This window comes from Nesoenas mayeri (genome assembly GCF_963082525.1).
Source record: "Nesoenas mayeri genome assembly, chromosome: 3".
Lineage (NCBI taxonomy): Eukaryota > Metazoa > Chordata > Aves > Columbiformes > Columbidae > Nesoenas > Nesoenas mayeri.
Genome location: NC_137544.1, coordinates 111,547,581 through 111,563,723, shown reverse-complemented (window position 1 = coordinate 111,563,723; position 16,143 = coordinate 111,547,581). Strand labels below are relative to the sequence as shown.

Sequence of the window (16,143 nt, the reverse complement as noted above, 5' to 3'; positions counted from 1 at the left end):
ATTGTTTGCCTAAGAGGACAAAGATGATTTGAGCTAATTGAGAGCTGATCTTTACCAGACAAACTTGTTCAAACTATGTTACTCTTATGAGTCACTTTTAATTGTACGCTGCTGGTGAGAACTTGATGTGTTATATACTTCTTCATCCTTTTGACAACCTTTGTTGCTCAAAGTCATTGTCAACTCTGCCTCAAAGTGAAAGTTTATGTGCACATTTGTGTTTGTACAATCTGTCATATTTTAATTTCATCTATCCTACAACAACATCTCATTTCATCAGTGTTTGAGGAATTTGACTGCAGACATGAGCAACCTGTTGTAATTGAAACATTTTCACTTGTTTGAACTCCACAGCACAGCTTGAGGCAAGCCTTGGAACCTTTTATGCTCCAACAAGACCCCTCTTGGATGCAACTGTGCTGGAGTACAGGGACCAAATCAGCAGATATGCAAGAAGGTTCTTCCACCACCTGCTAAGGTGAATGACAGTTTCAACTTCTATCAACTTAAAATTAATTGCATATTTCAATGACTACCTGCTTTAATGTGGTTAACATTTTCCAAGAGGACCACCCCTGAAAAAAATGCATTCATTGTTACTGTTTGTTTAACTTGCACTTCATTCCTTTCAAGTACGCTATTGCAGATAAAATGCTATTCAGAGCTCTTCTATCATCAACACACTTAAAATGAATTACTCTTTCCCTTTTAGCTTGATAGAAAATAAGATAGAATGCTTCTATGAGACTTACATTCACCAACTGCTTGCAGATTACTTGTTGAAACAACTTACAAACTTGGAAAAAACACTTGAGTTTAAATAGATGCTAGAATGCAAACGAATGGTGCATGGTCCAAGATGGTTTTGTCTTTGCACCATTAAATTCTGAGCATTTCATTATTCTCATCCTCATATAGAAATTCATATTCCAGTAATTTTCAGTGAATTTTCAGTGCGGTTAAATTAAGAGGAGAAAATGAAATTATGCATTTGTCTGTAAGTTATATTACATTAGATAAGTCATAATACAAAATTCAGCTAGCATTTATAGCACAGGGTGTTTCAAAAAGATGGAGCCAATTTGAAATCACTATATCTCTGCAACCACGAACCACCCATGAATGAAACTCTTACCACTGGAAAGGGTGGGGCAAAGAGTTTCAAATGATTAGCACTTGATAACTCATTAAACTGTTTGTAAATTTTTGTGTAATTGTAACATGTTGCCATCATGAAATATACTGCTTTGAAATTGGGTCCATCTTTTTGAAATACCCTGTACCTTGGTTTATTGCTATATTTTTCCTTCGTAATAAATTAATAGCCTAAATTTCACTCAGTTGTAAATATCAATATACAGCAGTTTAACCTGTTTCTGTGTTCAACCACAAATATAGCTGAAACATTCCCTCTGAGAATTATCCAGTGGGTGAAAATAAGAAATTATTAATACCTTCTGAATGATGTGATGTTTGTAACACCTTGTTTTGGAGGACTGCAGATGGACATAGTGAGAAGACTTTCAGTGCACCTTTTTCAATGATTCAACCACATTATATGCATTGTGTGCATACGCAAAGCGAGGAACTGCAAGTTGCTTCGGTAATACAGTGTATGCTTCTTTCAGATCATAAAGAGAAATATTTTATATTGTTTTCTATGTTCTGAGTGTGAATAGGACATCTTTCTGGTAAACAGGTCCATTCCAATGGGGAAATTATTTTAAATAGAAGAATACTTCAAATATCTGCATAATATACACCAGCCTTTCACTGGAGATTTCTTAATGGATGTAGCCACAATAGTGGGTGCAAACTCTGCCTTTCTCCTAGAGACCAGCAGGGAAGATGTGTTGCTGCAATGGCCAGCTGCAGTGGCTGTGGGCGGATAGCCTGCAGAGGACAGATGCAGAAAGAATTTCTCAGAGATTGCTGAGAGGTGTGACCATGGTGCTTTTCCATCTGCAAGAGAAAGGTGTATTCCCTCTGACTCAGGATTGGCTTCCAAATGCCAGCAGGCATGCAGAGGCATGGGGCCCTGGCTGAGCTTTCAGCCCTTGGGGCTGCTGAACACAGCTGAAGCACTGACTCAATCCCCCTTGAAAACAAGAAGCTTCAGTGTCAGAATGCTGCCTGGACAGTATGTGGCACAGACAGGAGGTGTCTCCCTGTGTCTTTTACCTCCCCTGTAAAGCAGTCCTTGAACAATCTGCTGTTGTTGCAGTTTTGGGAACAAATGTGTGTTATTTTGCTGTTTCCCTGTTGTCAAAGGGATTTGTATTCAACTGAATCAAATTGATAGGATCGTGTGATTGCTGCAGAACAGATGGTAATGCTTAAAGCTTATCTGAGAAGACAATCTAAGTACAAATGCAATGTTCAAAAATGGGAGATTTATCTGATAGAAAGCAAGGAAATGATGTCCAGAGCTGATCTTTATTGTATTAAAGTGTCTGTGCCTTAATTGGTGTTTATTTCCTTTTAGATGTCTTCATAAGTGACTAGAATTATTTGAATGTAGGCTAAGCAGAGAGTATTATACATTTGTTGGAGGAATGGTAAACCATGGTTCTGGGTAGGAGAATGCCATCTAGGCATGATGCAATGTCTAGGAGATCATATGGAGGCACAATGCTTCACTAATTCCTTCAGGCATGTTTGTCAGAGACAGCAACAGTATCTGGCTATCAGGAAGGCAGCATTTTAAATCAGTTACATGCTCTCTATCTTAACCCTTGTTATTTGATTTATCCACTTTTTTACCCGTATTCAATTAACACCAAATACTTGCAGGCTAGTTACAAATAGTTAATGATTCTCTTCAGAGTGAATTTGTGTTACCGCAGATGTGTCTGCATGACCAAACAAGAAGACTTGAATGCAGATGCACCGTATACTGCCAGTGGCAACTTGAGGCAGCACTAGGGGACATTTGTTGCTCTCTTGTGAGATAAAAGCAAAGTGATCACTTCGTACTCTGTTGCAGCAAACAGAGGAAACTTAGCGCTTCCTAATTTATGTGCATAGTAAGTATAGCTGATATTCAAAAATATTTATTGGAATAGAGCAGGGCCTTCTACATTTCCTTTGAGATTCCGCAAAAGCAAGCAGCAGATACACAGAAGTTAAACCTAGAGAATAAGGAGCTGAAAATACACATGGAGAAACTCTGAAGTGGGGTCAGAAGAGTCAGGAAAGTAGAGTGAGGAGCATGAGACAAGGAATTGAGCGTGAAGAATTTAAAGGAGGAGATGGGAACATACAGAGTCCTGAAAAAGGGCAGAGTGGGAGTTCAGAGCAAAATGGGGGAAGACAACTTAAGATATATATGATGGGCCGTGGAGGAGACCAGACGTTTAAGGGATGGACAGGAAAGGGCAGAGCCTTTCATACAGGATTAAAACACTTGAATATTTCGAGGTCTAAGTCTGAAAAATGTTCTTATAAACAAAAGTTTTCACCCCCCTCTCCACCTTTCTTTTAAATGCCACACCAATCTGCCTTAAGCCTTTTCTAGAAGGACCCACTCTTGGGAGAGAAATATTAATTTATTCTACATGCTGAAACAATCTTTGACCTGCCTGCTGAGTCTGCCAAAAAGGTGCCAGTTATTGTTGTACGTTTTAAGATGTGTCTGTGTTTACTAGAATTGAGAAATACAGTTAGCTTTTCAGAAAGGCAATCCTCACCTGGTAATAATCATGCACCAATGATTTTAATCTCTGCTGTAGGCTGAAAGGTTGTATATCCAGTTGCAAATAACCGGAGACATCTATTTTCACATTATCAGTGAGATTATAGGCTAGCTATTTTTCTACAATCAAAGAGATCAGTTTCTAGAAAATTCTGAACACTGATGTGGTAGGTTCCCTCTTCTAGGTATCAGACACTTTAGAAAGTAGATGCTCCATCATAACTGGCTGTATTGCAAGTATAGGTTAGAAAATGGTGCTGGAGCCTGAACTGGGCCAAGGAACACTGACAGCATGATCAAAATAGACTGCAATTAGAAGGAAGGAAAATGCCATGTAACATGTTTGATGCAGCCATGTTAGTTGTATCCATCATTATAAAGGCTAAGTTCTTCAATTTGCACACCACGCATCATCTCCAGCTTCCACTAAAATATAAGCTTAGAGCTTTGCAGGTATAGGCCTTGAATATAGAATATGGAATACCTCCAAAAACAGGCGTTCAGTATACAAAATTAAAATTAAAGGCCTCTTAATTATATGCCTGGGATCCATTACAAGAAGATTTATGGAATGAATAATTATTTTCACTTTAAATTCTTATCTATAATTAAAAAATACAGGAACTGAATTACAAGTATAGAAATATATCTTAGGTGTTGCTTGCCACTTGAGCAGCATTCCAGTATTTTATTATGATGTCACTGCTTATAATAATATAATGCATTATATCATTATGTAAAATGTTGAGCAGAGGTGGATTTATTAGGAAGCCTTGGGGAGCTGTAACCTCCTTGCCCCAACCTTTTGTTGAGCGCCGCCTACTCAGTGTATTTATGTAATGGGGGAGTGGCTGCACTACCTCCTGCCTCTGTATAACAATCTCGTCTACCCGTGTACAGAACATGGAATGGGATGGAATAGTTTCTTACTCGTTAACTATGGCATCGCCGACTCATGGCTTTGCTTCACTCTGATCAAGCATTCGTAAGTTATACTTGTCATGTTTTCTAATGCATGAAATTATCTCATTTGTTTGACACACACACACAGGCGCAAACACATGCCTGCTCTGTTTTGTTCAATTTTTTATGTCTCTCTCAGACAGGCAGTGAGAAAGTAACGTAGCATGAGCTGGAGGTGAAGGCTGGGCTGGCAAGTCTGAAATGCAGCTCAGGAGTTATAGAATTGGAATGCAGCCACAGCTCCGTGTTTCTGCTGTGTCCTTTCCTCCTTTGTGATTCTGTCCTTGTGCTTGTGAATCCTTGTATGGAGCCACTTCCCACAGCAACCAACAGATGGCTGTTGGATGCACAGAGTGCCATAAATCTTCCAGTTTAAGGATTTTTTTGCTTTTTGTTTAAATGGAAAAATACTAAGATGCAAAACCATTAGGACCTTTCTATCTGATAATTCCATTAAAATAATGGATTTTTTTTCTTCCCCATAGTACAAATATGTTTCCCTACAAAGCTCTGTTGTAAATAACAAGATAGTGCATTTGCTTCTTTCAAGAGCAAAGTGCAGCTGTCGTCACATTCACTGGTAGGATTTTGGGTGGATTCATGAAAGATTCTCCTTTGTCTGAATCAAAAAATTAAAATCTCTGCCATGTTTTTACTGTGACTGTTTTTACACCTTCACAAATCTTTTCAGAAGTGTTGTGTACTCTTCCCAGTCTTCAGTGTAAGATGCGACTGGTTAAATGCAAAGAAGAATCTACCCACATGTTGGGCAGAACATTCATAAAGTGGTATGACTTTACACACAGAACTTGATAGAACTCCTTTGTAAATAAACACTCATGAAGGAGATAAGAAAGTAGGTGATCACTGGCATCAGGGGAGGTCTGTTTCCAACCAGGACTGATTTTTATGAATCACTTCACTGTTCAAGAGTTGAGAAGTGTACTGCTATAGTACCTGACATCATGCCTTGACACAGTCAGTTATCACTTAAGTCCAAGACAACCTTTGAAAAGCTGAAATAAAGCTCTTTTGCTCTGTGGGTGCATCACTTATGCAGTACTAACTACCCCTTGGTAAGCAGGTTCCTGTATCACTACACTGCAATCTGCAAAGTAGATATTCACTGTGAGTCTTCCATCCTAAAAAGGATTCTAAATCAAAGGTGAGAAAATGCCTCAACACCATAGGACTCGTTCCCAATCCCATCTGCTGCCAACTGTATGGAACTGAGGGACAAGAGTGAGCAAAGAGCTTTTATGATCCTTTTTAAGAGCAGTCTAAAAGTAGAATCTATAATTAGATTGGTACATAGCGTGTCACAAAATATGTATAAACATTAATGATGACATGATTCAGGACTAAGAATGTCTTTTATATTCATAAGGTAACCTATTAGGCATTAAATTATGCCTTCAGATAAAATGACCACTGATGTCAGTCAGGTTCTCTGTGGTGGCCACATGAACAGAATTCATCTCTATAGGAGTAAGTTCAGTAGCATCATTCTGACTAAAGTAGCACCTTCTGGAGAGGACTTTGAAGAGTCATTTTTTGTCATCTTGTGAAAACGATCAAAACGGAAGGTTTTCATGTTACCTCGACACTGATAAATGAGAATTTAAATTGCTGTGATGGAACTGCACATGAAAAGATTCCCCTGGTCATGCTTCTTGACCTGTTTTAGAAGCAAGAAATAAAGGCACCTATTTAATGGAACTAGATTATTTTTGCAGTTAAAGAGGTTGAATATCTCAGGAAAAGTTTAGAATGTCGCTGCTTCAGTCCTATGTTGCTGATGATTTTTTTCTTAATCCAGCTCCACAACAGTTTTCAATTTCAGTCAGATGCTTTGATGCCACAGGAATGGCTCCAGGATTTAATTCTCTAGTGGTGATTACAATGTAAGAAATATTGAGCAAAATATTGGGGGAAGTGGTGAACAAATGACTTGACATAATTGCTTGAGAATAAAATCCCGTAAAGATAAACCACAAGAAATCTTTGTCAGAGATTTGGGCAACGTTTTCTGCTGAACCTAATGGGAGACATTGCTCGGAGCATGGGAAAAATGGCCCCTCCCGCACACTTAGAGCAGTCCCAGAGCTCCCCTAATTTGGGGCCATTTCCCACAGCTACCAACAGATGGCTGTTTGGTGGCCCAGAGTGCAGTAAGTCCTCCAGTTCTCTGCTGTGTTCACACACATGGGACTGCACGACAGAAAAGGAACACAGAATAGCTATGCTGGACTAATGTTCTTTGTGCCAAGGCTATTCCCTCATGCTGGTTAATCTGACTTTGATATTGCTACTTTTAGAAACTGAGCCCACATAGAGACCGTTGTTTTGTTCTGTTGTGTAACTGATAATCTGCCCTCATAAGGTGGCTTTTTCCTGCTGTACCAGTTGTGCAATTGCCCTGAAATCTGAGGGGCTTTAGGCATCTCTTGACTGTAGATATACAAATATACCATATTCTTGGACAAACCTCAATAAGTTATTAACAACAGATCTCCGCTCTTGAGCAGCTGTAGTAAGTCAGCCTCAGCTTTCTTTTGCAGGTCATCAGTTACTCCTTCCCCATCAACTCTACCTAATGGTATCTCCTTCTGGAGTGACACTCAAACATCCCTTCTTGAGGTCCTGACCAAGAACCTGAATTTAAGATATTCTTTTTGTCTTGCAGTCTTTCCAGATTGATTCATGTCTCATCTCTTTACCAAGATACTTTTTCTCCATTCATCTTGAGAGTCTTCCTGAGCCCCACCATTACACTTTTCTGTGTATGAACCATCTGACAATAATTCTGTCTTAAGCTCAGCGCGTCAGAACAGAACATGGTTTGGCAATCTCTAATCCATTTGTCATGTGTGCAAAAAAAAAAATTGTTTGCCTTCCTCCCTAAAGAGTTTTGTTTTTTCTGACTTTTCTTTCACTTCTATCCAGTACCCTCCAGGAAGAGCTAACTGAACAGTAAGGCAGCCCTAAGCTTCCTATCTTCAAATGCAGAGCTCCCTTATATGGTTCTTCAGAACCAAAGAGCCTGCAAAGGGAAGGATACCATAAGTTAAATTTAGAACAAAAGTCAACAATAGTCAATTGTCCAATAAGTGGATGTAGTGTCATAGGAGTGCAGATCACCCCTCCTGACTTAATAATGTAGAATGTAAATGTCCTACACACTCATCTGAGATTCCTCTGTAGTTAATATAAAGACTTGAGCACCCAAAGGATGAGTAATCCTATTGAAGGGAGATGTCTAAGATAAGCCTGAAGAATCAAACATCAGTACCTATCCCTATCAATTAACTATAAAGGGAGCCTACCTGATTAGCTTAAATTAGCCATGTAAAGATGAGCTGTTTGAAGATAAATGGAATGATTTGCACTGTAAATGTCTAGCTCCTGTATCACATTATTACTGGCCAGTTAACAGAAAGATCTTAGATGCTCAGAGGTAGTTTCTGTAATAGAAATAGAGAGGCACGAAGACTAGCAAAAATATATGAAGAAAGGTTTACAGAAAGACAAAAAAAGCAGATAGGCGTGCAAATGCCTTTAAAAATCCCCTTTTGACCAGTTGGCCAGGACAGGAGAGGATGGGGATGTTTCTTATTTAAACTTATAACTGTTGAAGTATCAATAAAAGAGGCTATATATGACCAACACTAAATAAAATTTAATCTCGGATTTCTAAAGATAGCGAAGTATAAAATAGCTGAAATAGACACTTATTTAGAATGACCTTAGCACCTGAGGACAGGAACATGGGAAATATGTCAGTTTTCAAAACACAGTCTGCAGAGACATTGAAGACCTATACCCCTGTAAATTCAACCTCCCTACCAGTTAAATTAGTAAAAACTATAGTAAAAAAAATTGCAAACATACAGACAAATACATTGTATTGGGGGAAAGTGAGCAGGATTTCTGTAAAGGCAAGTCAAGTCAGCAGTCATGTTGGTAACAGATTTCCAGCTGCTACTGATGAAAGTTTGATCACTGAAGACTTTTTTTGGAAGACTGCCCATCAAAATGTCTTAAAGAAACTAAGCTGCTCCAGGATAAGAGGGAAGCTTCTCTGTCTAAGATAAATAGTTTGTTAAAAGGTAAGAAACAGAGTAAATTGTCAGTTGTCAATGGAGGTCACCAATGGAAATTTCAAGTAAAGCAGATCTGTACCCGTGAGTAGCCTGGCAAAGGAGCAAACAGTGAGGTGCTAGCATTTGGTAATGATACCAAATTACTAAGACTAGTAAAGACAGGGCCCGCTGTGAAGAGCAGCAAAAGCACTTCACAGAACTCGGTGACATCATGTCAAAATTGAAAATAACATTAAATGTAAAGAAATTCAAACTGAAGCACATGGCAGAGGTGACTCCTAACTTCATGCATAAAATGGTGGAGTCTGAGCTTACCATTATTCTGGAAGAATAATTTGGCTTTATAGCTCTACATCTATAAAATAGTCCACTCAGTACACAGCACAAGTACAGAAAGCAAATTGAATGCCAGGAATTCTTAGAAAAGCAATAGACAACAAAACAGTGAACTTCAGTTCACCTGAATTTTGTGTTAGGGAGAAAGAGCACCATAAGTGACTGCTCACTTCTAATACAAAAACTAGGGGTTGTCAAGTAAAGCTAGCACATGGCAGTTTCAAAATGTAGTGATTCTTCATTTAACATATAATTAAAATATGAAGCCTCTTTACCACGGGATGATAAAATTGTATATGAGTTGAAAGGCAAGGTTCAGGGAAGAGAAACACACTGAGAAATACCAACATAGAAACCACCTCTGGCTCAGGAAATCCCTGAACCACAAATTGTTGGAGTCTAGGAGACTACTTAAGGAAGCATCACCATATGCTTGCCCTGTTCTTATATTCCTTCCTGGGCACCTAGCCATTGGCAATGTATTGGGTTAGGTGTACCTTTTGTCTGAGCGAATGGTCATTCTTATGTTTTATGTTCTTATTCATGATGCTGTACTGAAGAAGCCTAACATACTCATTAGAGTTTCATTTGCTCCCTTGACTATGTGCCAAAATTCGTACTATGAAAGTTATAGAGAAATTGGCTCTTGTGGCTGTATTTGCTGTAATGGAGTTCTTATGTGTGGGAATCTTTTGAGTATTACCACTGCATTATTTTATTATAAAAAAAATAATACTGGCTATCGACCAACCTAGATAGATAAAATGAATATACTGTAATGGACCTGCAACTCAGCAAGTCATTCAAATTTTGACCATGCACCATGACTTCATAATTAGATATTTATCTTCAGCAGCCAGCTTTAGAAAATATTGAGATAATGTATTTTCTCTGGGAAGTCTTAGCACTAAGAAACCCACATCTTATACAATGTCAGGCATGAGGGAGAATTGGCCCTGTACCTTCTGGAAAGTTGAGGAAGAAAAAGGCCTGTTTGTCTTAACTTCAGTACCAAATTTCCATCTGCTGCAGTTTGAAATTGCAAAAATAGTACACATATACAATAGGGATTTATTATAGAGGCAGCAACTCATCCTTAAACATCGCAATGATACTGGGCCTCTGTTACAGAGCTGCCTTCAGTGTGTAGACATGCTGATATGTTCAGTCAATAAAATCCAGCTTTCAAGACATGCTGTTAAGTTTACATGATCACCAGAGTAAGAGGAGTAAAGCTGGAAAAGAAGAAAAGTGAAGCAAATTAATGCAATAAAAGCTAGGAATTAGCAGACAGGGTTGAGTAAAATAAATGTGAAACAACAGGTGTCACTGGCTCTTATCAATATTTTTAATTAACATCTATTTTTAGCCCAGAGTACTTTGGAAGAGTATGTTGGAGTGTGTCTGCATTTAAAGATAAAGATAGACTGTTGAGAAGTTACTGAGTAGTAAGGGGTTGGGGGAATTGAGAGGTTTGGGAGGTGGGGGAGGCTGTTTTGGCTGGGTGAGTGTTAGTTGCAGCTTAAGGAAACCTGAAGGAAAGCCACTATGGTAAAATTGCAAGGTAGGTAAATATTGCTATGGCAACAAAATATATTATCTTGAAGGAAAATGGGTATAAAAAAGGAAATACAGAGTGTGGGAAATACAAAGGAAGTACACACTACAAGAAAAGACTGAATCTAGTTTAAAAATAAACCATTATTTTTAAAATTTCTATAATAATAATTTATAATTGTGATAAATTGCAGTTCCCCAGACTTTTGTAGCACCTACTATTGAAAATTTCAGAGCTCTTGACAGACATTAAAGAATTATGCTGCACAGTAGGAGAATGTTGCTGTTGCACCCAACAGTCATCCTCTTCAGTGGCCAAACAAGATTGACCAACATCACATGGGAAATGTGTGGCATAACTGTTCACAGAATCAGAATCTATTAACTAATATTTCTTTTTTTTAGACATAAGACAACTCTATAGTTTTAAATTAGTGCTATTTTATAGTTAATTGAGCAAAGGTCAACAAATAAATGGCGTACCTTTTTTATAGCTACAACTACTACCTTTTCTAGAATATTTGTACATCTAGACTATTTCTTATTAAACATGTGTTTTAAAAGTTTAAATGATGCCTTCTTCCTGAACTACTTCATTCAAAAAATGCCTCAACAGCTTTTCTTTGAACACAGAAAGTCTATTCTGAGAAGAAGAATGTATGTTCAACATAGAGCCTATATAACGCATTAATACATTTAGGTTTCCTAGAGCAGAGTATCATCCTAGAAGACAGGAATCACATGGTAAGATTTGTTTTGGGGTGGGGGGATGAAGTAAGGGGGAACGTCTTCAAGATTCGCAGCCAGTTACATCCCTCAAGGGCTTTCTCTGGCCAGGGAGACATACTGTCTGGCTTCCCTTATTAGCTTTCTCTTTCCTCCTGTTTTTTTAATTTGTTTTGTTTGTTTGTTTTCTTGCTTCATACCAGAGGGTACCCTTTGAAGTGAAAGGCATTCGATTCTGCACCCAACAATCTATAAAGTTATAGATGGACTTATTTTAGTTCAGAGATACATCATTTGACAGTATATAATAGTTCAAGTAACAGAGATTTTGGGTGGCTTGAGATATTTGTGCCCATTTCAAATTTTCTTATGGTTATTCACTAACTTTTACTTGAGACCTATTTTTGTAGGACCTTCGAAAGGTTCCATAAGGGATTTCTTTTTAAACAAGTCACTTGGGGCCCAAATCCAGCACTTCACTTAACATGCCCATATTTAGGGCCCATAGAAAATTATAGGTCGTAAACCCATACAATAATGCTTTGCTAAATTTGGGCCTGAAGGGAAGTACAGATTATACCTGTACAACCTTTAGAGCTTCTGCATGTAAAATACAATTTAGAAGATTATCCCCTTCACTCACATACATATAGAGCCAGTGGCTGTTTCTCCATTAGCCTTTGGTGTGCTGTGCAGCACTTTCTCTTCGTCAGTACAGGAGAAAGCAACAAGACAACAAGGTTGTGGACATCCCCTCAGAGGTTTGAGCATCCTGTTCAAAAGAGCCCATAATTTAAAAAATAGTAGCATAACAGCATGAGGTTGATGAAATAATACCGCTAGCATCTCAGAGGTCATAACTTACCAATTCATCCATTGATTTTCCATAAATTCCCTGCTAACTTAAAGAGTCATTGATGAATCTCAGCCAAGTTTACAGAGGGTAGAAGTCTCAGAAATAAGCAAGTGCCTGCCGGTTTTGTGAAAATCCAATACGAAATAGGGTTCAATAGGATTCAGGAGGTTATGTCCATCCCAAAAAGCTACAGTGAAAGTTCAGCAGGTATGTATGTTCTGCCAATCGAGACATGCACTGCTTAACACCAAATACAGCCTACATTGCCTCTTGCTCAAACCATTGTTGGGAGGGAGCTGAGTACGCCCTGGTGGGACAAGGGTGGTATATTGTCTGGAGCATATTTTGAGAGGGAATGGGTGGAGTTACTGTGCCGAGGTCTGTGTAGGAGAAAGCATAGGAAACTAATCAACAGTACCCTTTGCTGCTTACAGAGTATTTTCTTTTAAAAACAGCGGTTATGGTTTGAATTTCTGATTGCGATATGTGGAACTTTTGGTATACCTTTGCACATACATTGGTGTTGAAATAGCCTAGCTACAGTAGTAACTAACTAATACCCAGCAAATAATTCATTTTTGCCAAAGAAGATCAGTAGTACCAGGGATAGTCTGTTTTCCAGACAGTTCATTGTCCAAACAGATAATAAGAGATGATGAAGTAAATTCAAAAATTTTGAGACTGAGTCTCCCAAATCATGACATTCTGAAACACAAATTTACAGTCTGGTGAGAGAGGGAAAGACAGTTTCTTTGGAGAGTTCCTGGTCTTCAGGCTGCATTCAGTGGTCTGATTTTCTCTGCAACTATCTTATTTAAAATAGGGTGCACTACAGAACTCATTAGAGTAAAATGTTACCAGTTTTTGGTTGACTTTTGTTTAAAGCGTTTTGGTTTTTTTAATGAAATGTAAGATCTTGGTGTATTTATTCCTCTTCAGGAACTCTTAAGTAAAGTGCCAGTATTTCAGCATTCGCTATGAAATGCAGGATATAAGTCTTTGACTAATACTATGTTTTATGTATAAAAGGTTAGATAGTAATCTAAGTATTCAGAATTTACTGAAATGTTACTTTAAAATATTTTTCATGTGAAATATATAAGGTTTTCTAAATGGGCTCTGAAGCTGTATTCTGAAATACAGCTACCTGTCTAAATGAGTCGTGTTATGTTCAACAGTTGGTCAAAAAGCAGTCTGTCCCCATTTAAATCAACAATTATCACTTAGCCACACACTTTTTACATTCTCTAACCTGATGATCTGTAATTATTCTGGCTCAAAATTCCATTGAAATGGGGTGCAGAGTCATTTTGCAGATGTTGTTCTTTATTTTAATATTGTCTAATTTAAAAGGAAAATATTGCAGATATTAATATTTTTTTAGGAAAATAAAAGCATGAAAACCATTTCTGTTCAAAAAATTGCTGATATGAGAACTTACGGGAAACAGCTCCTTTTATGAATAATTATTATTATTGTGTTTAAGAAATGGGCAAGATGCCTAGAAATTGAATGAAAGAATGAGTTATTAAATTGAAATATTAAATAAAATAACTGAATTAAAAGTGATCATGTAAACCCAGCAGTAAATTTGGGAGCTGTAGCTGATTGAACATATTTTCATCATTTGTTTTGTATGCTTAAATACAATTGCTTGATGTAAGTAAACACTTGATTGATATTCTGAATACTTGAAAATCTGCATAGGCATCACAGAATACTGAACAATTAAAACTTAATTTCAGTGTAGTTTGATTACATGTAAATTATTTCAATATTCATTTTTTCCTGTTCTGTTTGCTCAGTGCATATTTAATATTCACTTTTTGAATGCATATCACCCTTAATTGGACTGTGAGATGAGGAAGACTCTGAAAATTCTTCCATTAAAAAGGATTGCCTTATAGATATTATTTGTGCCACAGCTCTGTTACCCTTATTGAAGACAAGGAAAAAAACTGCTGCAGCACTCCTTTATCAGCCCAGCACAAGGAATATGCTTACATGGTCAATGGGCATGTCTAAGAAGACTTGTTGGTTGTAACTAGTCCCTAAAGAAATGTTTCCATCTTTTCTGCACTGTATTTCTCTCTTGCTTGCATGCGCTCTCTCTCCCTTCCCTTCTTCCTCCCTCCACAGGATTTTTTTTCCTGGATTCTGGACTTCTTATGACATGTTTTAATTTTATGGATAAATATTACAAATATTTGCAAGTTGACCTGCATGAAAAATGTATCTCTGTCTTTAAGTGATGACAGTCAATTTAAGTGTTGTGGATACAGAAGCCAAAATTCTGGCTTTTGATAAATTTGTAGAACCTCTCATGAAACTGAAGAGACTTTTTTTTCCCTTCTCCCGAGGCCCCAATCTGTGCACGTGGTTTTCATCTACAGTATTTAAAATCACCTTATTTATGAACATCCAGGAAACCCTTGGCATTTAATTATATTTTTATTTATTGCAGTGAAAAAAATAGCCTCTCTGAATTTAATAGATAACCTTATGGTTTTTTATTACTTACATACTTTATTTTAAAATAAAATGCTTTCCTGGCATCTTTTCTGTTAAGTCACGTTCTCAAAATAGAAGCGGGCAGCAGGGCTGCTATTCCACCATGGAAGGCAGGTCCATATTCTTGTCTGCCTTGACCATTTTTGACCCATATGACCCTTGTTATGCCACTCACATTTCCCCTTTGTCTCTTTGTTCATAAAATAGACATACTAACAGCCATCTTTTTAAATTTTTGTAGGATACATAGAAAAGTTGCATAAGTGCATATAATAAGATTATTATTTTATTATATAGGAATTTGAACTTAATATTGTATGTCCTAAACAGCTCACAGGGAAATGTTTTGCTATCTGTCCTATATAGTTAATCAAAGTTTGAGAGTTTTAATCTTGAAGGTCATATTTCTGTTGGCTATCACTTTGACCAAACAAGTGCTGAACTTCATGGTTCACAGGCAGATTTCCTTATCTCTCTTTTTCAAGAGACGTATAAGTCTCGATTGCTGGAGTTATTGTGAAGTAAGCAATAAGGAACAAGGTGGGAGGAGGAGGGGGAAGATGTTCTCTTCAAGACCAGTACCCTGTAGATGCCATTTTAGAAAGCAAATATTGTACTTGGTAATTGTAGCACAAGAACAAAGAGGAGGGTGTTTTGATTGGGGTCTTTTTTGTTTGTTTGAGGAGCCGATAAACTGTAAGCGAAGTGTGCTAGCAATAGCAAGAGATCTTCGCATGACAAAACTTGCTTATAAATCAGGCATTATTAGCTTGAGGTCGGTCTCATGCTCTACAAGACTCTCTAATTGTTCCTGTAGAATGAAAATAATACAACTTTCATGTCAAAGAGACAAAATAACAAGGATCTTCTGTAAAGCTAGTTTAAATAAACCTAGGCATTCTTTACTGATTTAATGTTGTTTGCCTAAGTAATGCAAACTTGTCACCTTTGTTTGAAACCTCCACCTTATTTTAAAGCAATTCAACTTATAATAATTTCTTAAGTATCTCTGACTGTTATTTCCAGCTTTCTTAGTTTGTGAAGAGCATTTCTTGGATAGTCTTTTTTTCTCCCTTTTTCCTCACAGTACAGATCTGAAAATAATAAGCTAACTTCACAGTTTTGTGAACAGGGCCCATAATTAGACTGATGTATGTATGTTGATTAAAGAGAAAAAAAATGAAATCTTTGTGAAACAGCAAAAAACTGACAGCTTTAAGGCCGTGATTCCATTCTGCAGGTCAATCAAAGGGAAAAGTTACTTTACAATTTTTGATTGCAGGCATTTTTGCCTTGACTAGAGCAAATGTCATTCAAATAGTCTGTATAGTTATAACTTTGGAAGAACGAAATCATGATGCAGACATTCTTTTTAGCTAGTCGGATAGATGGTTTCT

The 16,143-nt window shown here is 37.4% G+C and overlaps 1 protein-coding gene across 1 annotated transcript in view; it reads left to right on the top strand.

The window, feature by feature from the left end:
• WDPCP (WD repeat containing planar cell polarity effector) overlaps positions 1 to 16,143 on the top strand; it is a gene marked incomplete at both ends in the record, with an annotated part of 97,948 nt that overhangs the window by 39,657 nt on the left and 42,148 nt on the right. The window contains 1 exon segment of the mRNA XM_080341501.1: positions 355 to 478. Coding sequence (XP_080197627.1) covers positions 355 to 478 — 124 coding nt within the window.